This window comes from Chelonus insularis, unplaced genomic scaffold (genome assembly GCF_013357705.1).
Source record: "Chelonus insularis isolate UGA/USDA-ARS -01 unplaced genomic scaffold, ASM1335770v1 contig_396_pilon, whole genome shotgun sequence".
Lineage (NCBI taxonomy): Eukaryota > Metazoa > Arthropoda > Insecta > Hymenoptera > Braconidae > Chelonus > Chelonus insularis.
This window is the reverse complement of record NW_023276551.1, coordinates 72,228-99,291: the sequence shown is the minus strand read 5'-3', so window position 1 is coordinate 99,291 and position 27,064 is coordinate 72,228. Positions and strand designations below refer to the sequence as shown.

At 28.1% G+C, this 27,064-nt stretch overlaps 1 protein-coding gene across 1 annotated transcript; it reads left to right on the top strand.

The window, feature by feature from the left end:
- Positions 1 to 2,107: 2,107 nt before the first annotated feature.
- LOC118067672 (sterile alpha motif domain-containing protein 5-like) lies at positions 2,108 to 3,797 on the top strand. Its single transcript, XM_035084538.1, has one exon. The coding sequence runs from the start codon at positions 3,294 to 3,296 to the stop codon at positions 3,795 to 3,797; it is 504 nt and encodes a 167-aa protein (XP_034940429.1). The 5' UTR covers positions 2,108 to 3,293.
- The last annotated feature ends 23,267 nt before the right edge of the window (positions 3,798 to 27,064 follow it).

Here is a 27,064-nt window from a genome sequence, read left to right as displayed (position 1 = left end):
ATGGAAACTCCCTCTTTCTATTTATAACAATGAAATCTATTATAAATATTAGGAAACGGGTTGTGTGCAAGGTATTGGAGTTTATCTTACACAAATTTTCTGTTGTTACTAAAGCAAATGTACTAACTATGTATCATGATTAACAACGACTTCTTTTCTATAACAATTAAATAATTGTAAAGGAACGGAAATTTAATCTCACGATAAATTATAAATTTCCACTGGGAAATTGGTTCTGTGGACCTTCCGGGTCACGCCTAGACCACTGCAGAGCACTGATATTTAAGACTAACTACAAATTTCCTCAAACCTTACTTTACAATAAAAACAACCAATCCTCTCTTCTTTGTTCATATTTACAGATGTCTGCAATATGTAGCATAATATTGAATAAAATTAAAGGGTCCTTTGACTGGCCCAAGTAATTGAGATCATGTCATACAAAAATAATATAAAAAATCGAAATAGTTTGAAGTTCTTACAGCTGTGTATTAAAAATACCCATGTTTATATTTCCTGAACTTAAAATGAAATTATTAAAAAATAGGTCTGAGCGCACTTTGTCTGTGCTAATACGACGAAATTCCCATTAGTAATTGTTTATAACAAATTCATATTGTTATAAACAATTCGTCACAGTTAAGAGCCATATCTCATCATTAATAATATTAATCTGTTGTAAACATCTAAATCCATATGATATAGGCATTAGTTAATCGAAAGATACAATTTTTAATTGTTCATAACGAATTCATATTTTTATAAACAATTTGTAATTGGTAAGAATCATATATGGTTGTGAACAATGATTTCTAGTCAATATTGACATCATTTTTTAATAAAATTGTTATTTTTTCGCTTCAAAGTATTTTCAATAGTTAATCTTTTCACCTATCCATTATTAGTTTATTTTTTATAAAAAAAACGCCTTAACCGGATTTGTTCAAACTATAACTAAATCTTCTTTATAACCATATCTTTCGAATAAATTTTGGTTGAAGTCGATATTTCAATCCGAAAAAAATACGTACATACGTATACACCCACATCATTCGAAGAATTGGTCCGTATTCTTGCAAATATCCTGAAACATGGAGATATGATGAAAATCCAAATTTAAACAATCGGCCCAAAGAACTAGCCGTTTGCTTAATTCATTATTGAACTAGTATTCAAATTATAATTATTCATTATATTCCGTATTATGCAAATATTATTATCTATTTCAAATATTTTGTACATTCGTTTAATTATGCAATTAATTCTTAAAAACTAATCATAAATATTTAAAGATCATTATTTTTATCAATAAATTGTAAAATAAGAAATATTTTTCATTTTTTTTTTCAACGAAATCATTTTTAATTTCTTTCAAACATCCTAAGCATCAAATCAGTGAAATTACATTAATAAAGTAATTTAATTATACTCAAAAAAATATACACGATCGATGAAAAATTTTGTTAGACATAACATTAAAAATCTCACCTCTTCTAAAAACATGTATATTGATTTTCAAATAATAGCCTACAGGACTGCTTCAGGTAGATTATTTGATCCGAGTGGTATTTCTACTATACCGACTGACTTTTTACGGAGTTTGTGTGCAATTGTATTTTTCGTTTGTTTTCTAGTTAAAAGTCAGTTATTCAGTCAAAATGGTGGATAAAAGCTATTAATTAGAATATTTCATGAATCTAAATATTGTGATTCATAAATTCTATTAATCTAATTGGTCTGATTCTTAAAATATAATGAAATTCAGAATTTTTTTTACTGGATGAACTGATATTGCTTTCTAATCCATTTAATTTAAAAATTATGTGTAAAAGAATTCAAAAACTCTAAGATTATAGAAAGGTATTTCAACCCAATTATAAATAATTAAATGAATTATAATAAATAATTAATGATCGAAATTAAGTAAAACAGCTTATACAGCATGCGTATCTGCGTTGAGAAGTAAAATAGTTAGGGAGTAAAAGGAATGTTTCACCGTCGCGCGCGTCAATCCGCTGATTGGCGAAAATGAAATGGTAGGGATAGTATAGAGTGGGGCGAGTGACTCTTTCACCGGTAGATCAGCTCAGTCAAGCCGGGTGCCGTGTTGTAGCGAGGTGTATTATTGTGTTCCAAATATTCAGCACATTTCGCCGCGTGTGCTACGACTGTTTTAAATTAAATTACTTTCCCTAAATGGCTTCTGGATATATGTGTGCATTCCCCATTTATTCTACCCTTAATATCGTGGAATGATTGACTTCGATTATAGATTACGAAAAAAAAGACTAAAGAAGGTGAATTATGTTTAGTTAGGCCATTGTGTTCGAAATTACTTTGCATCGCTTAAAGCTATATTTAACAAAAAAAAAGTGGAAGTTTAAAAAAGTTATTTAAATAAAAGATTAGAATTTTGATTACTAACAATAAAGAATTACTTGCGCGCGCAGACGTTTGTCAGTTGTACCGCATGGTATGTTTCAGAAGCTGTCCGTATGCTAGAGAACGTCAAAGATAAAGGATTAAGCAGTACTCGAATGAACGAACAGATAGTTATGAATCTTTTTTCTTTTCAGAACTGTTAAATAACATTTAAACTCCAATTAATTTATAATAATTAAATATTGATTTTTACCAAAAAAGTGATATTATATTTTATCAAAAAAATTCGAGAGAAAAATCAACAGTGACTTAAAAAGATGAAATCGGGTGTCTACGAGACAACACGACGCACTGATAAAAAGGTAAAGAAGTAAAAGACGAAGAGTAGTCGGGTAACCGCCCGCACTTAATTTTGTGAAAGATAGACAAAGAAAGCAAAATTTACCCGCAGTGCAAAAGGGAGAAGTGGAAGTTCAAGAAAGGGACGACGAAAACGAGGGAGAGGGATCCAAGGTCGTCAGGCTTATACAACGAGAGCGCCTGACAGTTTTTTTTGCTTCCCTTTCGTTGATTTTTTTTTGCCTTAGGCTAATCTTCAAACCGTCTTCCGCCCACTTCAATATCTTCCGTGTGTATAACCTCAAATACCGGTTCAATTTTTAATTACTTATGGATTCTATTTGTTAGATATACTTATTTCATTCGTGTAAGTGTTGTGTTTTCAGTGAGTGCAGTGTGGTGATTTGGTCACGAAAGATTAACGGATTCACTCTGGAATCCACGTTTTACTTTATCTCAAGAAAAGTCGATTATCAAGATACTATTAGCAGTGGAATGTAAACAAAAATTTTCTTTTTTGCGAACGTTCAAAACATTCAAGAGGTGTCGTGACAAATAATCTTGTCGAAGAAATGACTATTGCCAGTAATATTGTTGTTGAGTGGCTGCGGTCACTCCATCTTGGTCAATACTCAGAGTCCTTCATTGACAACGGTTACGATGATTTAGAAATATGCAAACAAATTGGAGATCCTGATCTTGATGCCATCGGTGTTTTTAATCAAAATCACCGTGCAAGATTACTACAATCTGTCAAGACACTTCGTGAAGAAGGTGCAGCAAGTGTTTACTTTACGCTTGAAGAATCAAATGATTGTTTATGTGATAACGTCAGTTTGAAATCATCAAGAACATCGTCTGAGAGACCACCAAGTGATAAAGAAATTCAAAGAGCATCTCCAACTGCTAGTTCATCAAGTGGAGGTCAAGAACTTACAAAATTTGTCGATGAATATGAAGAAGGGAAAGCTGAACTTGTTAGGATACCAAGGATGCAGTTAAAGATGTTGCTGCAAGAAAAGTTACGACATGATGGAATTCGTCTTGCTTGTCAACCCTACACCACACCGGTATGATTATATATATATATTCTTGTATTATGTTGCAAGTCTTTTAATCACTTGCCTGAAAAATGATAACATAAGCTGAATTCGATGAAAGTGATTCACAATAGGGGGCTAAATTAGTTGAATGAGTCGAGGATATAGGAAGATTTTGTTGAAAGAGGAGTCCGTGCTACCTATGGAGTGCACGTAGTTGATATGAGATACTGTTAGAAATTAAGATAATGCGGAATGCTGGTAGACACGCCTACACTAGACGAGATAAACGGTTGATTCATTATTTCGTTACTTTAGAATAGTGTGCGTGTGAGATAAGAAACATGCAACGTATACGTTCTCTTTTCCGGTCCAACTTTTCTCTCTTACCTTTTTACCATAAGATGCAAAAAAGATGAGAACTTTAACTTGCATTAATGCCCTTCAAGTTGTTCTATTATCTTCTGTCACTTTTGTTTTCAACTCTACTTTAGAATATTGTATACATTCATATATATAAAATCGCTACGTTTAAACATAAATAACAGTGAAAGTGCATTTTATCTATTTATTGCTTCTTTTTGTAGCGCGAAATCACTCAATTCATGTCGAATTTTATTGGTCCATTGAAAAAATGTGTAACATGAAAGATTAAAAAATCCATTAAGAGTACGTATGTGTAGAGTATTAGTACCCATGAACATGGAAATATATCTGCCTCTGTATGATGTCCTTTACCGATAAGTAGAAAATCCGTACGACCAACTGGACCATTATTAAAGTGTCGGGTTCGAAGCATAAACTTCATATTTATTGGTTTAATCTTATAGAGGTTATTGTGGTAACGAACAAGAGAGGTAGTTTCGCTGTAAAACAACGAAAGAGCGAAAGTTTCGATTTGCCGAGTAGTTCTTTCTTCAGTACACTGGTTTAACACCATATCTCATGCCAATCAACATTCCGTGCATAGAAGACCATATAGTTGATTACAGCGAAATTCCAAGTTAATGATTGTTATTTGAAGCATCATTTCGGCTTCTTTATTTATAGCATATTTTTGCTTTCTAAATTGATGACAGGACCTATAAATTTTAATTTTCGATACAATCTCACTAATTACGATATCAACAAAAATTGTAGATCTTCTAAACGATCGAATACACGAGAAAATTTGACTTCAATGGTCAAGTTTCCTATGGAAGTAGCACGCATGAAGTTTTAAATGAAGAACAGTACATGCAATTAAAAGTATTTGTAAAATGAAGTTTTTTTTTCAACAAAATCAACATTTATTTCCTAATTTAAACTGAGATCATGTCATTCTCACATTTGTAAAATATTTCGGAGATGGACTCTGTGTAGATAATGAAATAATATAAGTTGAATCAAATAATAATTCAAAATAGAAAGACTTTTTATATTTTGTAGATTTCATAGATAATTCAATACTTTTTTTTCAAATACATGGTAGATAAAACATTTACTTTATTACTTTTGTAACAATAATATTTGTTTATAATCACGGAACAACACCACAATAGCAGGACCTCCTTAACAGTTTTCATTGTAATCAACTAAAGTAAAAATAAATTCAATTGTTTCATAAAAGAATCATTGTTTGTTTGATCATAATCATTTATTCTTGCAATTTCTGAGCATGTACCTCAACTAACGTTGTAAGTCCCTATACCATGTTGTAGCAGACGACTTGCCAATGATAGCGTTTAAATATTTGAACGCATGTTCAATCGATACCTCTAAGTCAACTCAACGCAGAGTTCTCATTTTCTATTACACTTTTAGCTCTTCGTTCTTTATTCCAAATTCTGTCTTTTTTTCTTTTATCCAATTTCATTCTTCCTTAATTCGTCAGCTTACCGTATATTTTCATGAAATATCAAATATACGGAATGGGATTCTCTCATTTCAAATTAGAAAGGTGAAGAAAGCGTATGAAAATACCAAAAAACACGACGAGATTTATTGGTTGAAAGAACAAATTTTTAATTAAAAACTATTTCGTGCTTAATTCCGAACTTTCGAATTTTAATGTTTTTTCATAATAATTAATGATTTTCTTTATACAAGGTTGGTACATTTAATACTTTTATTGTAAAATAGACCTTCTTAAAAATGTTTATAGTATATATCAGTATAGGTGACTATTACTGTGTGAAATACTGAATTGACTATTGCTATAAGTAAATTTATTGAATTTCAGTCCCTTTTAAAAATGTACTTTTTTCTAATATGAGTATTGTTGACTACATTGTAGTACAAATTGTTTTTAAGAATCACTCTGCGCACTCAAGAGTAGAAGACAAAGAACGTCGACTGATCTTGGTTGATGTTGTCTCCTGGGATTTCTATTATATCTATAGTTTATCTTTCTGACTTTTTATTCAAGTTACAGTCTCTTTTCTTGTTTCTTTTGTACTTTAGTTGCACTATGAAATACCTCCGTTTATTATTTTGTTGCAATAATACAATAGAATAATTTATTCCATAGTAAAGTAAATTAAACTACCCTTAAGTCTGCCCTTAGTAGACATTCTTCATTCATTTATGAAGATATCTGTAAATTTTCAGGATGATTAGGAATCGTGTTTTATATATAGAAAATAGGTCTGAGCACACTTTGTCTGTGCTAACACGACGAACTTCCCATTAGTAATTGTTCACAACGAATTCATATTGTTATAAACAATGCATGTTTGATAAAAGTTATATTTAGTTGTGAACAATAATGTCTAGTCAGTATCGACTCAATTTTTAAATGAAATTGTTATTGTTTGGCTTAAAAGTATTTTAAATAGTTTATCTTTTCATTTTTTTATTAGTTATTTTGTTATAAAAAAAACGGCTTAACTGAATTTGTTCAAGTTTCACTCAGATCTTCTTTATAATAATACCTTCCCAATTAATTTTGGTTCAAGTTGATATCTTGATTCGTTCTTAAGATATCGAAAACGAAAAAAATACTCACGTCCGTACATACATACATACTACATACACACACACCCCAAGTCGAAAAATTTCGATGGGTCTCACATTGATTACATTGTTATAACATTACTTTTGTATTGGATACATTGCTAAAAAATTTTATTTTACATTGCTAAAATCATTCTTACATTGTAAATGGTATAAGCAACGTTAAATTAATGTATGGCAATATTAGCAATGTAAGAGTAAGATTATTAAGGATTTATATGTAGATCTTGAGTTTACATTGGTTACATTGATAATAGTTTCTAGTAATATAACCAATGTCAAAAAAGAACATCGTCAACGGATAATTATTGTTTTCATTTTTATTAACTTCCCATTAGAAAGTTATTAAAATTGGGTTGATTGGTGAAATTTGAATTTTCATCATATCTCCACGTTTCATGGTATTTGCAAGCATACTGACCAATTTTTAGAATGATGTATGTATGTACGGACGTGAGTATTTTTTTCGTTTTCGATATCTTAAGAACGAATCAAGATATCAACTTGAACCAAAATTAATTGGGAAGGTATTATTATAAAGAAGATCTGAGTGAAACTTGAACAAATTCAGTTAAGCCGTTTTTTTTATAACAAAATAACTAATAAAAAAATGAAAAGATAAACTATTTAAAATACTTTTAAGCCAAACAATAACAATTTCATTTAAAAATTGAGTCGATACTGACTAGACATTATTGTTCACAACTAAATATAACTTTTATCAAACATGCATTGTTTATAACAATATGAATTCGTTGTGAACAATTACTAATGGGAAGTTCGTCGTGTTAGCACAGACAAAGTGTGCTCAGACCTATTTTTCTCATTTGTATTCATCTCAATAGAAGGCCCAAAAATATCTAGTTATTCTACAATTTTTTAACATTTAGACGTATTATTCCATCTAATTTCTCAAGATTATTAATTTTTTGCTCAATGAAATGTAGATTCTAATATATCATTACAACTGATTCGCATTTAAAGACATTATAAATGTTTTAAAGTAATTCAAAAGTGTTTATGCTAAATTGGATTAGTATTAAAGACCACAAAATATCAATCATCATGAATTCAAATAATATCATACAAAATATATTAATTTCTTCTACACACTGTTGAAATATTCATATGGTATTTTTTTCATTTTAACGAAAATAAATTCATTAAGAACATGACACGTGATTTGAAAATATTAATATAACAATTGCCATGAAAAATATTCAATTATCCAAGCCAGATGAGTTCAGTTGGGAAATTTGAAACTCGTGAAAATGTTTATAGAACTATAAAACACAAAGAAAATATAAGACAGTAAATTCGTAGATATCTTTTAGACATCTGTTAACCAGACTTTCTATTTTCTAGTTGGAATGAGTAAAATTAATTTTAAAATTAAAAAAATTTTAATCACTAGTAAATATTACCCTGATCTCATTTCCAATGTACATTAAAACAATATCAGTTTCCAAAGGAGAATAAAAGCGAATTCAAAGTGTCATTTGACTATTATTGATCATATCCTTTTGAATAATACCATTTCATTCCATACCTTCTATTTTGAATATATTTCATAAAGTTAGAATTTCCAAGTAAGTTAATCATTGAATTTTGAATTCAAATTTTTTAATACGTTTTAAATTAAAGTTAAAAAGCAATTTAATATAATTTTAGAATTTTTTTCCAACTCACCCACAATAATTAGTGTCGTAGAGATCACGATGAAAAGCACGCTGATTTTTTTTGAAAACACTTTTCGTGTGATCAATTTACTGGAAGTTAGTATACGGATGTAAACTGTTCAAAGTTAATGCTTGATGCACTATATTGATACAAAAGTAATATATGTGTTCTATATTTAAAATGTGTCTTCATTGAATGCTTTAAGCCATTTTGTATATCTCATACAAAATAAAACTGTAAAAATGCTCTTAACAGAATTTGATTATTGTCGGTAGAGGATAAAGTTTTTTATAAAATAACACTCATTACACAAATTACAAATTTTCAAACCAATAAGAGACAAGAGTTGGATATTTTTAATTTGCATGTGATACTAACAGAGAAGTAAATCTAATTGACTTAATAGATATAAGTAATTGTGTATCTTTAATTATCAACATATATCTTGTATTGCTGTAGTACTGCATTAAATTATACTTACATGTGCCACAATTTTTTGTGACTATCTGAGTCTACACCAAATCTTAGACACGACTTTACTGAAGTTCCGGCATTGCTAATTCTCTCAGTTTCATTAGTAAATTCTCACTTTCTGCTATATCTTCTCCTCTTCAGATGTAAACGCAAGAGTGGTGTTGAAAGAGGCGAGGAAAACACTTTTCACCGTTGTACAAATTGGTGACCCTGCCACACGAAATTGCAGTTTATTGCTGAACCTACTCGTTCACGTACAAGGAAGATATACAGGCAGTTTAATTTAACAGGAAAATTTATTCTCACTATCACTTTTCATTAAACTTGCATTCAAAGTAAAATTTTTAATTTTCTCGCTAAAATAAAAACAAAAAAATCTTTTCCGAAATTCACATTTTTAAGGTATTGATTCTTAGAATTTCTTCAATCAATTCACAAGAATTCTATCCCGCAACTACATTAATAATTTTTTCTATAAATTAACGAATCATTTTTCTTTTAGCTAGCCATCATTGTAAAAAGTAAATTGAAAATTCAACCATTTTAACGTACAACTGTAGATAAAATTGCCTAAACACTGTCAATGACTTCTTATTTCATAAACAATTGTAGGATAATTCCATGTTTTGTACGAATATTCAATGATGTAGAGTAAAATTCGATATTTTAGTTGAATTTTAATAAATTTTATTGAAAGTTACTCATAAAATTTCTAATTCATCTGTACTGACTGAAAATTACAACACATGTGTTAAGTATTTTTCAAAAGGTAGATTGAAACATGCTTAATGCCGGTGAGTTAATAACCTCAAGTTTGTCGAGCATATCTCTGCACAATCCTGAGTAGAAAGAAAATATTTATATTTAAACAACTAACACAACAATAGATGTAATTATATTTTTAGAATCCCAACAATAAATTCTTTTAATCACCAAAACATTTAATTAAAATTATTTTCTGAATGAGTCGGTAGCCGAGTGGGTTAAGACGCCGGATTTAAATGCACACGAACTGGCGGTCGTAGGTTTGAATCTCCCCTCAGGACTATCTTCACTGCAATATGGATTTTCCGCAGTATTTCTACAAGCTAATGTTTGTTGTTCACTCTATAATATGTCAACTATGAACAAATCTTAATATAATCTAAATAGTTTTTTATTTTATTTTTAATAAATTAATATCGGGGTTACTTCTAACCTAAAATTTTCAACCCTTACATAGTATAATTTTGAATAGATATTAAGTAAATTTCAATGTGCGTATAGGACGTACAGAAGTAAGTTTTGATGCTGAGTATATGAAATTTACTTCACAAATGTTTAGTAAAATTACTATACAATTGTACATGTAAAAAACTTCCATTACATGTACATTAAAATTACTACAGAAATTTTTTACAGTATATTTACTGCATATCGTTAGTTAAAAAATCATTTACTTCTCGTGTATACACGTAGAGTAAATGATATATTTAATTTACTAAAAAAAAAAGTATTTTTATTCAGTTTATATGGAGATAGTCATTAAATAACTAAATGGTCGGATTTGGGTGATTAGTTGATAATTAGTGCCATGACATTATATAAAAATTTAACAGAACGCATGTAAAAAATACCAATCATTGTATCCTTGATACTTAATGAGCGTATGATTAATTTATGACTATTAAAAATATTTCATGTATCATATCAAATTGATTTAAAAATATTACTTTACTACTACCACCTTCTTTAGTAAGTTCAATGTTTGAAACGCTGTTCAACTTTACACACGATTCATGCATCCTATTCAACTTTTGGTATCTGTACAGATATACATATAGGGAGAGGAATCGAATCAACCGCATCACAATTCTATTATACCAGAATGTGGACGATTCCACTTACTGTGAGGCACGCTATTCCAAGTGTATTATTCTTGTCAGGTAATAAATGCTTTCAACTGCATTTTTAATAGCTCATTAAAAAATTTTGCATGCTTTCATGCTGCCTTCATTTACCATGGTAAAACGATTTTTTTTAGTTTTTTTGGAATTCATTACAAACTGTTGTTGAATTGTTATGGGTTCAATTATTTGTTAGACACTTATATAAAAATTTAAAGTCATGTATATATAATAGAATCAGAGTTTAATGTTTGGTATAGATAATAACAATTTTTGGTAATTATATCGTTAAGCCTCCATTTCTCTGATGACTTTGAAATTTGAGTATGCTATCAAGTCAGTTGCATACATATACCAATTTGTATATCTTTACTGAATCAATGGATACATTTTATTTTATTTTCAATTTTTAGCTTATTAAATCTTGGAAATTCGTGATATTGATTCCTTCGTTTTCTGCGATTTATTTTAACATTATTTATTTTCAATTTACTAGGTTAATACCCTCAAAATGAATATTTACCCATAAAATAGTTAGTATGTTATATTTTTAAGATAAAAATCTTTCTCATGCTCGTACTCTGTAGAATGTAGGTATTTTTTCAAATTCTCTACACGCAATCTAGACATTACTGTCAAATTTAAACATTAAGAATTTTGTAAACAAAATACGTCTATGTAACATATTATATTACTAACCACATGTTTTCAATATAATTTCATATCTAAATTAGCAATTTTTAAATTAATTAAAATTTTAAAAACCAAACCAAAAATTAAATTCAAATTTATTTGGAAATAATAATAATACATGAAGTAAAGTAAGTATTCAAATTATGAATGCTTTTTTTATTATCTGAATCAATAGCTGTTTACCACAAATGTTATTATTACACACGAATTTTATTCGATTCAAACACATTTTCATTTTAATGGAGATTATTAATTATGTAAACAAAATCGTTATGAACTTTAATTACAAGTTATTGTGAAATTTTTCTTGATTATTAATACATGTTTAACATTTAAAACATTTGAATTTCAAGACGTACATTAATCGTGATATGATTTAGATATAATAAAAATCATTAGAAAGAGTTTAAGAATGTTTATTATTTTTCTTGGTTCTTACTATATCATTATTTATAACAATGCAAAATTCAGGTATCACTCAAGCGTATATTTTAAAATGAATTGCTTTTGAATAGTGACTGTCTTTTTAGCAATTCTAGGCTCATGATTATTCCTATGTTCATTGTTTTGCTTAAAACTGATAATAGTTTTAATGTGACTTTCATTTTTGCTCAATAATTGATAATAAATTTATATCACTTCAAATTACATGACTATGATGCTGAAATTAAATTGTTGATGCAGTTATCAAAGACTTTCTGTTGAAGTAGAATCTATGTAGAATGATTTTATGTTGGAATATATGATATGCGATTCAATTGTCATACACTTTTCTGCATACATGTTAAATATACACTTTTTTTACACTACCGAGTACTGTTGCTGCTTACTTTATTTCGTATTATTGAGCTACATACTCTTCTGTTACTATCATTTTTGTATTTTTTCTGTTTTTCGTTATTTTCTGCATTGCCGTTAGGCTACGTGTGACTCTATAAATTGTTTTCTGTTAGGTCTATTCCTATGTTTAATAAATAAATAAAATACACTTTAGAAAAAAAACAGTATAATAAAATCTTATTTTCTATTTAAAAATTTAAAATCAAAAGATGTATGCATTCAAATTTTATTTTTTTCTGCTACATAGAATATGGGAGAAAGCTTCGTACTGTTTGTTAGAAGTATAAAATATGTATATAATCAGTAAAACTTACTATTGAAGCTGGTTCAATAATAATGTGAAAATTACTTTTAATCATTGTAAATATTAGTCTCTTTAGTAATAAGAATTACTTCTTTGGTCAGTAAATTTATTTTCATCACTTACTAACAGAGTGCCAGTCATTTTTACTGACATTGTAAGTTTTATGAGATGATCAATAAGTAAAAACAATTGAAAAACAATAACTGATTTTCCGTGGTCAGATGTACTGACTGAGATTTCTCCATGCCCTATCATGTAATTTCTCATTCAGTCCCAATCCGATTTATGAATTCATATTGACATATAAAGTTAGCTAATAATCAAAATATACTTTTTCCTTATTGGCTAAAAATTCAAATTATCATCCAATTACAGCAATATATTCTTGTATTTTTTTATTTGGTACAGTAACTTTATTGCAAATTATATGCCTAATATAATCAATTATTCTAATGTGTAATCATTTTCTTAAATTGATTTATCTAAAATTCATGTCATAAATAATTGCAACATGAACATGATTGACTTATTTTGCATGGGAAAAAGTTTTATTTATTTTAATTAAAAATGTTAATAAAATCATTATTGTTTATTTAAATAACTGGACATAAAAGAAAGGATTAATTCGAAATAATTTCAAGCATGAGTAAATTGAGTCATGGTAGAAATTTTTTCTCAAAAGAAGCTATTGAAATAAAACGAAATTATTACAATAAACAGTTCTATTTGCAAACTTAAAGTCAAAAGTTCTGAAATAGTTGTGAATGAGTCAGAAAGATTGAGAAATAAGTCTATTTTAGTTTCAATTGTTGTAGACTTAAGTTACTACAGCTACAATTGCTGTTGTAAATTGATGAAAATTAAAAAATTAAATTTTATATTTTGTTATGTAAATATGCTCTAAAATTAAGTAAAAACATTTTTTAATGAGTAAATGATAGAATAAAAATTAATGAAAAAAATCATCATTTAGAAATCATAGATATCCTCTTTGAAATATTATTTATCAAGAAATTCATTTATTACTCTGTGATAAAAGATCAGACCTATTGAAATGATACAGTGACGTTCAACAATAAAAGTGCCAAAAGATTGTCATGTATCAATATAGTTGATATTTGGATGTTAGTCGTCGACAAACTCATATGATGGTCAGCTATTGACCTGTCATCTAACAGCTATTATGATATTGTCAGCTGTTGGCATGTTTATTTAAGTGACGTTTGGGGCTAAGACTAATATTCAGTGACTAAGAGGAAAGCAAGAATAAAATATGAATATTTCTTATACTATAGTTTGAGTATCTTTTTGAGTTTCTTTGAATTTTCGATTGTGTGTCGTTACATCTTACTTATTGTAATATCATATTTAATCATTATTGTCGACCAAAATGTAACAGTTATTTATTTAAAAGTGTAATACATTCTTGTAACAAGTAGAACTTGGCTCGTTGTTGTTTCCTCAATGAATATAAAATTGTTTCTCTCTAAAAAATAAGCTTATAAACATTCTTTTTATCAAGTGAAAACATTAAATGAGTTTAAAATTGAAAAAAAGGTTGAATTGATGATGGTGCATATGTCTTCATCTTAATTTGTATTAATTTTATGACTAAAAAGAACGTATACAATGCAGACAAAATATAATCTCGAATGAAAGAAATTTTTTCTAAGAAATTTTGAGTACTTTGGAAGTGAAACTTCTTTTCTTTTCTGTTGTTTTGATTTTCAAACAGATTTTTAGATTATGTATTTGAAACTTTATTGAAGTTGTCAAACTTATATTAAAAATTTAACGAAAATTTTTTGTTGACTATCGAAATGAACGAAAATTTTCTTGAATTCATATACATTTTTAGATATTGATATTATCGAAGACCATTATTAATACTTTGGATAAACTTTGATTGCAATGGTAACTTCTCATTTAAATTAAATCATAAGTTTCTATATTGTGTTTCAGAATACTGACTAATGCTCACGACTTAGCCCACAAACTAAAAAAATTTTCTTGTATAATATTTTCGATATTATTTTGAATGTTTTTTCTTTATTTTTGAATGGCCAAATATTCATTTTAAATATATAACCTGGAGACATTATGTTATAATATTGTGGATTTTATGATAAATACGTTAGTGAATAAGTCAGTCAATGATATTAACCGCCTAAATCTACATACCGATTTTGAAAAAACTTGTTTACAATTTGTTACATTTGTTCAAGTATCCACAATTAATTGACAAAATCAATTAATTTAAAAAATGTGATCTCGAAAATATTAAACGATTATTTTCATATTTAATGCACTAGTATTTTTATATTAGGGGAAAGGTGGGTAAAGTGGAACGCGAGGGCAAAATGTACTAATTTATTAAAATAAGTTGAAAAACGTTTATTGTACTTTTCGTACATTAATTTTTCAATTCATTTATGCATTAAAAATTATTAACATTTGTTAATACAATGCTTAATTTTTTGATTTAAATTTTTTCGTGGTGTTCCATTTTACCCCCTCTTCCTCTATAATATGTATAAAATAGTTATAATCTGTTGTTTTTATAAATACTATTCCATATTGACAAATTTATAACTCTTAATTATTATGTAATTAATAGATGAATAGATGTTTGCATCTATAAATTGGGTAATTGACTAGATCATTGAACTGTACTAAGGTTTCTGTATCGTGCACTTTCGTTAATTGTGCGGTTTTAATAATGTAAAAAATGAGACACTACCATTCGTTCATTGTTATTATCAACAATCTTTCTTAACTCATTTCCCTTAATGCATTTCTCTTCATCATTGTCCACTTTTCATTCACTACTTTATTCTGTCGTTCTAATGGTTATTTTCTTTATATTTTATTACAATTTAAATTGTGTAGCCAACGGTTTATTGTACTTTTTCATCTATTCTTTTCGAGATAATCACTGATTTTTTCCGCCTTTTCATATTTATTCAATTATTGATAAGCACAAATTGTTAGAAATTAAATTCATGTAAATAACTGAAGATAGATAAGTTAACAACAAATATTGAGTTAATTAAAATCGAGATGAGAAGTAAAAAAAAAGATACAAGTGATATGGCGTAAAAATCTTAAATGTTGTCTTTTTAAATCACATGACGTGACCTGAGTTATTACTATTTCCGGGTTGGCACAACCAAAGACGATAAATCACAAGCCGTTAACGCGGTTTTCTTTAGAACCACGAGTCAACAACGAAAAGTAGCCAGGTCAAAATCTGATAAACGACAAACTGAAAAATATTGTTTGTTTTCTAATTTAAGGTTGATTTACGCAAGGTAAAACTTTAAAAAATGTATAACAAACAAGTTACTAAAATTACAACTGAGTTGTGAAGTTTGTAGTAATATCTGATATAATATGTACATATGTACATGATATAATATGTACATATCAGATATTACTACAAACTTCACGACTCAGTTTTAATTTCAGTAACCTGTTTGCTATTGAATGAAAAAATACTAAATAACGTTATTTAGTATTTTTTCATTCTTTCAAATAAATTGTAGATATTTCACCAGTAGATGGAGATTAAAAAAATATGAAATATAGAAAGATATTTGAAAAATATCCAAGTAGTATCAGTTTTCAACAATCATTTGGGACATTAAAATAGATTTGGTCTACTAATAGGAAAGATCACAAACATGAGGGTATACCTGTTGTTAAAACATGATCCTGCGGATACTCTCGAAATCTGAGGTATTTTGGAGAGTAAGCCTAAAAGTGGGGGATTAAAGGAAATGGCAGAGAGAAAGAGACAGAACGAGAGAGATAGAGACGGTAATGGTCCTTTAACCCGTAACCTTCTCTACTCGAGTAATTACAGAGTTAACCGATGCAAATTACAATAATTTGTCCTCAGGAAATGCGCAAAGCCACTGTTTGTTCTTAGTAACTTGTGGAAAGCCTAGTCTATGAGATCATTAAACCATTATGAAAATAGAGCTACCGGTAAACACATAATTTTAATTAAAACATTCCATTCATTTTTCTGCTATCACAATACCATTGGAGGCCCAGTTGAGTCATCCATCAATCAAACTACCGTTGATAAATGACATAAGTTATACAAATGACTTCAAAAATAAAATAAACTGTAACCTAAGTCTAAAGTATTCTAAACAATTATTCAATACTAGATACTCAAGTTTATCTTATTAACTATAAACTATTTTTCTTCAAGAATAAGATATTCTGAATACATCATTGTAAGAGAGATGACAAACGATGATGTGACTTGCAAGAGGTCTTGGTACCTGAGGTATAGAATAACGGTCGAGAGAATTAACGGTATAACTGGGAGAAATGTTCAAATGAATTCTGAACTGCTGATGCAGGAAAACTCGTAGTGGACAAACTTATTGCCAAAGTTCTTGTAGATATATTCGTACGTGTTCGTACAAGTTGAGAGTTGGTATACGTTTCGAAAGGTTAGAAACTTTGGAACGAGCTGAGTGAGGAAAGTACAAGAATACCATTTGAAATAGCTAAAGACAGAGAAATAAAATTATTATATAAATATTATCGTAATTAGATAAGTAAAAGTACATTGAGGGTATAGAGCTAAATGCTGCACGCAGGTATTACATGATAATTAGAACGTATAGTGTGGATATGAATCAAAAGTCAAAATGATCAAGTCAGAGACTAGCGACGCAAAGCCCTTTATTAATTTGTAATTGCAATTCAGGAAAAAGAGAGAGGACAAGAGAGAAAGATGGAGCTATAAGAGGCTTGAATAAATCCTTAGGGTATATAGCTTTTCGTAAAATTACAGGTCGGCTTCAGCTTGTTACTACTGCAGAGATTTACTAACTCACGTTGGGACTACCACTTCCGCCTGTCCTGAAACCATTACTAGGTTATTGTTGATAATAATCCTTTAGACATGATGCTTATTTCATCAAAAGTTATGACTCCGGTTTCAAGCCTTTATATATTTTATACGATTTCTGAAATTATTTTCAGATGATATGATCCATTTTTCATTTTTTAAATTATGTGGTTCTCAAAAAGCAACACGATTAATTCATAATATATGCAAAGTAATACTTTCAAAAATGGAATAATGAAAATTACTATAAAATACTCATAAAAGTATGATTGTATGCTACGATAACAACTTCAAGAAGTGCATATTTAATAAAATTGTTTTTAGAAAGTAGAACAACGTGGTCACGCTTATTACATTTTTGGCTTTAATATTGGTATCAAATTAGAAACCAATATTTAGTCATTTATGTATATATTGAATTAAAAGCAAGATTGGCTCATTTCGAGCCCGCCATTGGACCAGTGTGGACATCTGTGGCTCAATATTAAGCCAGGGTGGGCCAATGATGCTTTCTACCAGAGTAAGCTCGATTGGAAAAGTTTATTTTTCGATCAAAAAAATTTGTATTTAATTAGATACTTACTCATAACTGAGATTTTATCTTTTATTGTTTTATCAGAGTCCAAAGATTTTTTTGTCTAAGATAATATTTATATCTTTATTCGATTACTAAAAGGCTGGAACAAAATTTGAATGAAATGAAAGATTATTAGATGAACGTATGGATTTTTCACAAACTTCAATTATGTTAACTGATAAAAATGAAAATGAAGCAAGATTTAAATATTTTAGAAACAGAAAATTTTAATATTAAATAATTCCACTTACAAATCATTATATTTATTATTACCAATTAATAATAAGTAATTTTTTATGTTCTAACAGATTAAGTATTAGAGTAACTACAGATTTGTACACACAAATTAGTTTTCATACGAATATTTATTTAGTATAATTAATAAATAATTTCAAACGTACGAAAGGTGTATTTGAAAAAATTAACGACAATGGACTAAACTAACTAGCTCATCAGATATTAACATCAAACACGTTAATCAATAATAACATGATTATTATGTAACTCCAATTAGCAAGTCATACTACTCATTTTTTCTTTATACAATGAATTTTGTTATCATTGAATAAAATTATCAAAGTTAACATCATGAAGATTATAAAATTTGATTAAATTATCAATATGTCAATTACTTTTACTAATTATCATTAAATTAACATTCATGCTGTACTTTAAAAGTTTTAATAATTTACTGTCATCATTGTTGATTATGATCTTAGAAAATGGACTTGAATCGGATACTGAAAATATCGTTAAGTTAAAATCAGGCTTCAATCAAGTATATATTAGGCTTTTTTTCATTTTGGATTAATTTAGGTCTCTTTTGGGCCTTTTGTCTTTTACTTAAGGAGGTATACTTTTTATGATGTCAACCATAGTACTGGTAAAATCACATTCTTGGAAGAAAAATAATTTCAGTCTTGATTATAACATTCTTAAATAAAACAATACTTGGGCAACATACACTGAGAAAATGAAATTTCAATGTTCAAGAATTAAAATTCTTTTTTCAAGTTATAAAGTCAAATTTCGAATGATTCAATAACTAAATTTGGCATTCTCATAATCATCCTGTGTCTGTAGTGTCCGTATCCCTCTGTTATAACAGAGAGATTTTTATAAAACTTCATAAACAATCAGACCTTTGTATCAAAAAATCTTAACAAAATTTCAAGATCATTAAGAGAATAATTTAAGGAATATTAAATAAATAAATTCACATACACTCTTATGGAAATTCCGTAATTTTAAAGTATAACAAGATTTTTCAAAGTGACGCGATAGAGAGAATGTAATAAAAATTTTAGTAGACATTCTTCATTCATTTATGAAGATATCTGTAAATTTTCAGGATGATTAAGAATCGTGTTTTATATATAAAAAATAGGTCTGCGCACACTTTGTCTGTGCTAACACGATGAACTTCCCATTAGTAATTGTTTATAACAAATTTAAATATTTATGATCAATGTTTGTTGAAAGCATCCGAATTCATGTGATATACACATTACTTAATCAATAAATGCAATTCTTAATTGTTTATAACAAATTCGTATTGTTATAAACAATGCATGTTTGATATAAGTTATATTTAGTTGTGAACAATAATGTCTAGTCAGTATCGACTCAATTTTTAAATGAAAATGGTATTGTTTGGCTTAAAAGTATTTTAAATAGCTTATCTTTTCATTTTTTTATGAGTTATTTTGTTATAAAAAAAAACGGCTTAACTGAATTTGTTCAAATTTCACTCAGATCTTCTTTTTGATAATATCTTTCGAATTAATTCTTGTTGAAGTCGATATCTCAATCCGTTCTTGAGATATCGAAAACGAAGAAAATGCTGACGTCCATACATACGTACGTACGTACACACACACATCATTCTAAAAATTGGTCAGTATGCTTGCAAATACCATGAAACGTGGAGATATGATGAAAATTCAAATTTCACCAATCAACCCAATTTCAATAACTTTCTAATGAGCAGTTAAAAAATGTATAAAAAATTAACAGTGCGCCGTGGTATCACAGAATCACATCTATAATTTGGTTACTTCGGAAGAGAAGAAACGCGGCAATTTCACACTTTTTCAAATTTTTACCAACTTCACGTAATCTAATTCTATTTAAATAAGCTTTTCGGAAATTCTCTCCCTTTTTTATATAAATGTTTTATTTAATTTCATTCATTAGTTCATTTTTAATAATAGGATTATTGTTAATATTGAACTCGGTTTGTTTTATGGCTCAACAATATTATTTCTATGAGTTCACTCATACTCACAAACAAGTGCAAGTAAGAAAGAGATATGTAAGAATAAGACAGAGAATGCAACGTTGCCAATATGTGTATTCTAATGTATCAACAAGTATCGATACTATGAGTTATGAAGTAATTAACATTTTTTTCACTACTATACCCTATTTAAAATCAAAGTGCCTATTTTTATACACTGACACTTTCCCCGCACTACTTGCCCCGTACTCTACAGTGTCAACCTCCTTAAGATCATATTAAGACAGTATTCCCAAAATTATTAAATATTTAATTCTGATTTTCCTTCTGTTTTCTAATATACTTGAAATTTGATTATCAAAATTTAATTTGCGACACTCACTTAGAATAAAGTCCGAATAAATTTGCTAGCATTAACGTATCCATCAGTTCAATAGCAAAGAATCCCATTCACCTATTGGCTAGATTCGTAGTGTATAGTGATGATAGACGAGAATTGAATAGAATCTTGAATGTGAAAAGGGTCGAATCCAGAGAGAACCATTAAGCCATCTGTCTTCGATGCTAATCATTAGACTATGTATATGTATATTACTGCAGTGGATTCTATCAATGCCAAGTGGGACATTCTAAACTCAGAGCTAAAATTAATTCATTGGTTTCTGAAATATTATTTGAGTGGTTTCATTCTTTACTTGAAACTATATAATTTAATATAATTACTAAATATAACTTTAGATAACGTGTTATTGAGGTTTCCATTCATCTGTCAAAATCATTTGAGTCATTTTTACTGAATTAGTCTCAATGTATAAAGCATCGAATGTTTACTTATATTAACATATGCAAATGAATTTATGACTTTTAATAACAAGCCAACCATTCATTAACCTATAAATTATAATTTTGATGAAAAACCAATCAACGTTGATGAGCTGAATAAAAAGAGGAAATAGTTCAATCGAACATAGACTAAAGAAACCCATGCATGTCGATAAAATATTTTGATAACAAAATAAAAAGACTAAAACAAACTATATTTATTTTTATTTCATAACAGTTATAAAATAAATTGAACTTATAACATCTAAACAATTCAATATAATCGATTTCTCAAATTTCAAAATTACGTATTCATATGAATCCCAAATTTTTTATGTAAGGTAAACCGCCCTATTTCCGGACACCTACCTAATTCCGGACAGTCGTTATTTTTGTTAACATTAAGCAATAGTTTACTTATAACAGAGAAAATATTGATGTGATTATATATTTTCATCTATATACTTTCTTATCCTGCTATGAAATTTCCAAATTAAATATTTTTTATGTATAAAAAAATAATTTCGGTCAGAAAGTTCCCTGATGCTATCTATGGAACGCTCGTTTGCTTAAAATCAGTATTATAGTAAATTGCGAATATTTTTCCTTTCAAGCGATTTGTAAAGGATATATTAGTTGCTACTTCATCTCTGTCCTTCTATTTCGTGAATAACCACTCAAGTTTTAAATTTTTAACAATATTGCTGATAATTTTTGGGACCATTTTGAAATGTTTTTTCCACTCTTTTAGGACTCGTTGTGATAGAATTTCTAGGAAAAATCAGTAAATTATTTATTTATTAATACAAAAAAAAAGTTACAATAACATTCCCTTTTTTAGAGCCCATTTCTTTACATGAGTTATTTATTTGTAGATAATGAAAATTCAATTCATATTTATTCTTATTGAACATTTTATTCAGTTTTTTTCCAAAACGTAGCTCATTCCTTAATCAACACAGCATAAAATTATACTATTTGTACAGTTTACATTATAGTAATGAGATATTTGAATTTAGTTGGAAAAATTGAAACTCATTATCACAATACTGCAATGCACTCCATAATATTGTATTAAAATCGTGGAGAAATGCATGTAACAAAATGCGAAAGCATTAATAACTCCATATATAAACTTTTTATTGAACATAAAATATGCATAATGTATAATTTCTAATGGATAGTGATTTATAATCTAGTAATCAATCAGAAAATATCTAATCTTAATTATAATAATAATTAAATCTTTTTTATTTATGATCTTAATTCAGAACATAAAATCGATAAGAAATAACAAAAAACGATTTTACATCGAATATCTCATTTTAATCAAATGATAAATTACTAGAACAGTTCAATTTATTAAGAAGAAGAAGTGGATATGATGATAGCTGAACTTGATAGCTGTCGTCATTAATTTTTTTACTTGCAATTTTATGCCACAATTTGATAGCAAAGTAATTTAATAAACACAGTTCAGTTTCTCTTTATCGAATAGTCTTCTGTAACTGATATTTTGCCTCTAGAAAACGATAAAGATCTCAAGACATCTTGACAGTGAGAGGTTTAGAATTATTGCGAAAGAGGATTCATTATATGATTATTGATGAATTCTAATACTTTGCTTCAGTTTGCTTATTAGCAGAGTTTTTTCCACAGTGATATTAGTGATACCAGTCATTCTTTATATAAGACAACTCACATATATTTTTTTGATCCTATATCACAAATAAAAAATACTGCTATTAATTTTAGAAGATAACCATGTTTTTTAAGTTCGGGGAAAAATTTTTCTAGCATTCACTACAATAAATCTAGTGTCAGTCTCGCGAAATATAACGTACACCATAAATATTCTAATGATTTATGAGTTTGTCAGATTAAGATTATACTACATATGTTGATAATCTTATGAGTGAAATCGAAATCTGATGTGCTTTCTATTTGAATGTCATTCATAACATAATATATTTTATGAAGTTATTATTAATATTCAGTAATGATTCATGCTACAAGTTAGTTATTATAATAAATTTTAAAAATGACTTTCAACTACTTTTTTCAAATGGTCAATTCAAAATTTTTATTAAAGCAATGTTTTAAGATAAAAATAATAAACTCTGATTCAATATTTTTCGTGCAGTATCGACATAACAAAGAAAATATTTCTTCCATCTTAGATATTGTTATTATCAGACTTCTGCCATTATAACTTATAACTTATGGTTCAAGTATCTTCGGTAAATGGTGTCAAAATTCGATGTCCGAAGAATTTTCAAAATGGAATAATACAATTACATCGGACTTGAGAAATTTTTAATTGCCCTAAAAACTTGTTATTTTCAAATTTTATTTATGTATCTGGAAGGTATATTCATCGATGATGTTTGCAAATGTATAGATCACATGCAAAATTTTGCAACAATTTTTTCTTGTAGTTATATATCAATTATTATATCAGATATCTGATATCAGTTACTTATATGCAACAATTAATTTTTAATCATTTGAAGGAAAGAACTCTTCCATGATCAAAATTCGATCAGCTCATCCTAGGATACGCCGAATTTTAGTACTATTTTTTTTTAATTATACAAATAAAGCATTTTGTTGTTTAATCAAGATTCAAATAACAACGACAGAATATTTTTTTAAAGCGAGAATAGTTTTTATAAACCACTTTTTTGTTTTTTACTGAAAGACCGTATTTTCAAAAATATTTCGCGAAAATCAGCTGAATGACATTTTATTTTTTCTTTTACTTTTCGTGAAAATTAGTGAATAATCTATTAATTACTTCTGTGTATATTTTCATACGGTTATTCGAATTTCTATTAAAAAACTAATTTTCAGCACGGTAAAAAATCTATTTCTCATTTATTTGAATATTATTAGAATAATACTCTTTGACATATCGACAGTTGTCGACTGGAATTTTTTTTTATATTATGTCCTGTAAGGTAAACTACCCTAATTCCGGACACTTAAGTTACATCACATTCATTTTAATAATATAAAAGTATTAAATTATCAATTTATAAAATAAAACGTGCTATTATTAACTTTAATATTTGGCGATTATTAATCAATCATCAAAATATTTTTTATTCATATCTAAATATTTTTAAATAAAAATTTATTTTAGTTCCATTGACCACGAACTTATATCCCTAATTCCGGACAGAAAACTCACTCCGATCTAATTCCGGACACTTCTGCGCCTAATTCCGGCCTAATATTTTTTATTTGAAAATTTAGAACTTTACTCTTAGACAGAAAATTTAATAACATCTTTTGCATAGAAAAATAATTTATTTAATTATTTAACAAAAATAGAATTGTTCCAAAAAATAAAATATATATAAAGTATTACAGTTTAAGGTAAATATAAAAATAGAAATACAAGTCTTATTGTGTTTTACTTAACAACTTCTGTTTAATATGTATTAATTCTGGCACTTCATATATTCCTTTACTGTTAATTATCTCTGGAGCTGAGATTTTTGATACCACATTTTCTTTCTCATAATTACAAATATCGTCCCGATCAGGCCGCTTCCAATTGTTGCCACTCATAGTCATCGTTTTCACTTTCACTATATTATCAAATGTACCGATAATTATTTCAGGTGAAATCAATGTTGTTTTCGTCGAAAGGAAATAAGGTTTAAATTTCGGTCGTGGGCAAAAATCTTCATGTTGATTGGTAATGTAATCAACTCATGAAACGAAAAATGAAATGTAACACATTAAACAAGAACAGCACAGTCTCTTAGGTAAAAAACTGTCCGGAATATGGAAACTTTCTGAATTTAGGGAACTGCCGAGACTTGGGAAAGTAACGGCTTCACTACCGAATATGCAGGAAAATTTCTAAAAAAATGGTCTAGATGCAATTGAAAATACTATTTTACCAATAATAAGCTGTCTTCGGGCGTAACAAGCCTATTTATGCGTCATAAACTGTCTGGCCGGAATTGAGAGTGTCATGCTATCCGTAATACTCTAATTCTGTACACGATATTTAAATTTCTTTGAAGAGCAATATTGTTAAAAATTTAAAACTTGAGTGGTTATTCACGAAATAGAAGGACAGAGATGAAGTAGCAACTAACATATCCTTTACAAATCGCTTGAAAGGAAAAATATTCGCAATTTACTATAATACTGATTTTAAGCAAACGAGCGTTCCATAGATAGCATCAGGGAACTTTCTGACCGAAATTATTTTTTTATACATAAAAAATATTTAATTTGGAAATTTCATAGCAGGATAAGAAAGTATATAGATGAAAATATATAATCACATCAATATTTTCTCTGTTATAAGTAAACTATTGCTTAATGTTAACAAAAATAACGACTGTCCGGAATTAGGTAGGTGTCCGGAAATAGGGTGGTTTACCTTAGTTTCAAAATGAAATTTTTTTTATACGGACATTTATTTTGAAACATAAAAACAATATCGCATTAATAAGAATATTAGTGCTCTCCGGTGGTCTGGGTACGACCCAAAAGGTCCACACTACTGACTTCTCAGTGGAACGAATGATAAAATTTAGCTAGTTTACCATTTCTTTCAGTTCTTTGATTCTGCATGAAAATTTTTTCTGAAAACTTAACCAGTCCTGAGTTGCCTAATTATGTATTGAATGAAATTTGTCCCACATCGATCTCATTTTTTACTCTCCAGATAATTGAGGCGAAAAATAATTCCGAACGCACATACGTACATACGTACATACACACACATAGACGTGCACACAAAAACTATTGTATTCGACTCTAGGAACCTTGAAACGTGGAGATTTGTCAAAATTCGGGATTCGCAAAATTGAACCCATTACAATAACTTCCTACTGGGAAGTTAATTATAAAGGTTAGATTTCAATAATCAGAATATTAAGAACTACCTATTTGAGATTTATAAAAAAAGCTTTTTCGAATACAATTAAATATAGGTGCTCCTTTGATTATAATATTTAATTTTAGGTCTGGTAATTATTCATCCGGACTCCTGTTACTTTTCCACAGTAAAGAAATTTAACTAAACGTCCTTGGTAAAACCTAAGCTGATCTCTTTAATAATTCACGGCAATGGATTTTAAAATTTCTGAGAATCCAGAGGTGTCAAGCGATTAACGTGAATTTAAGGATGACATGAAATATTTATGAGGAAAAATTTTCTGAATATGTATATCACATTATTAAAATGGATTCTCGAAATAATTAAAATAAAATGTGTTCATTTTAGAATGAAGCTATTTCATTATTATAATTATTGAAATGTTTTAGTATGATAGCTTTATTAATTAGATTATATGATATTATATATAATATCTTATATTTGAATTTACACCACACATACAATCAATTGGAAATACGAATTCAATAAAAACGTTTTTGGCCGTTGTTTTGTTGAATGAAATAGAATTTTCAATAATATTGGTACAATGAAATTAATAATAATTTTGTTTAAAGCTGCATACATTCTTATTATTTACGGAAAAAACATTAGTTATGTAATGATCCTCTTTATTATCGTAATTGACTAAACATAGTCAATATAATGATAAATATTTCCATTTTTTAATGATGTTCAATAAAAAATTTCTTCTTCTATATACCCATTATTTTATATCCGACAACCTGTCGATTATTTTCCGGTGTGAATTCCAATACATACCTAGAAATTAAATTTTTCTTTGACCGTTTTATTTCAATACAATGCATCGAAGCGAAAACTAAACGAATAAAAGCCATCGTTATATCAACTACATAAAAGAAATGTCACCTTTATAATGCCTCCAATGGTCTAACCATTTTCCTTTGTTGCAAAATACCCTTTGATGAAAATTTGCTCGATTTTGAATTAAAAGAGATAAAAATTCTTCCATTCAATTTCAGGTGAAAACCAGATT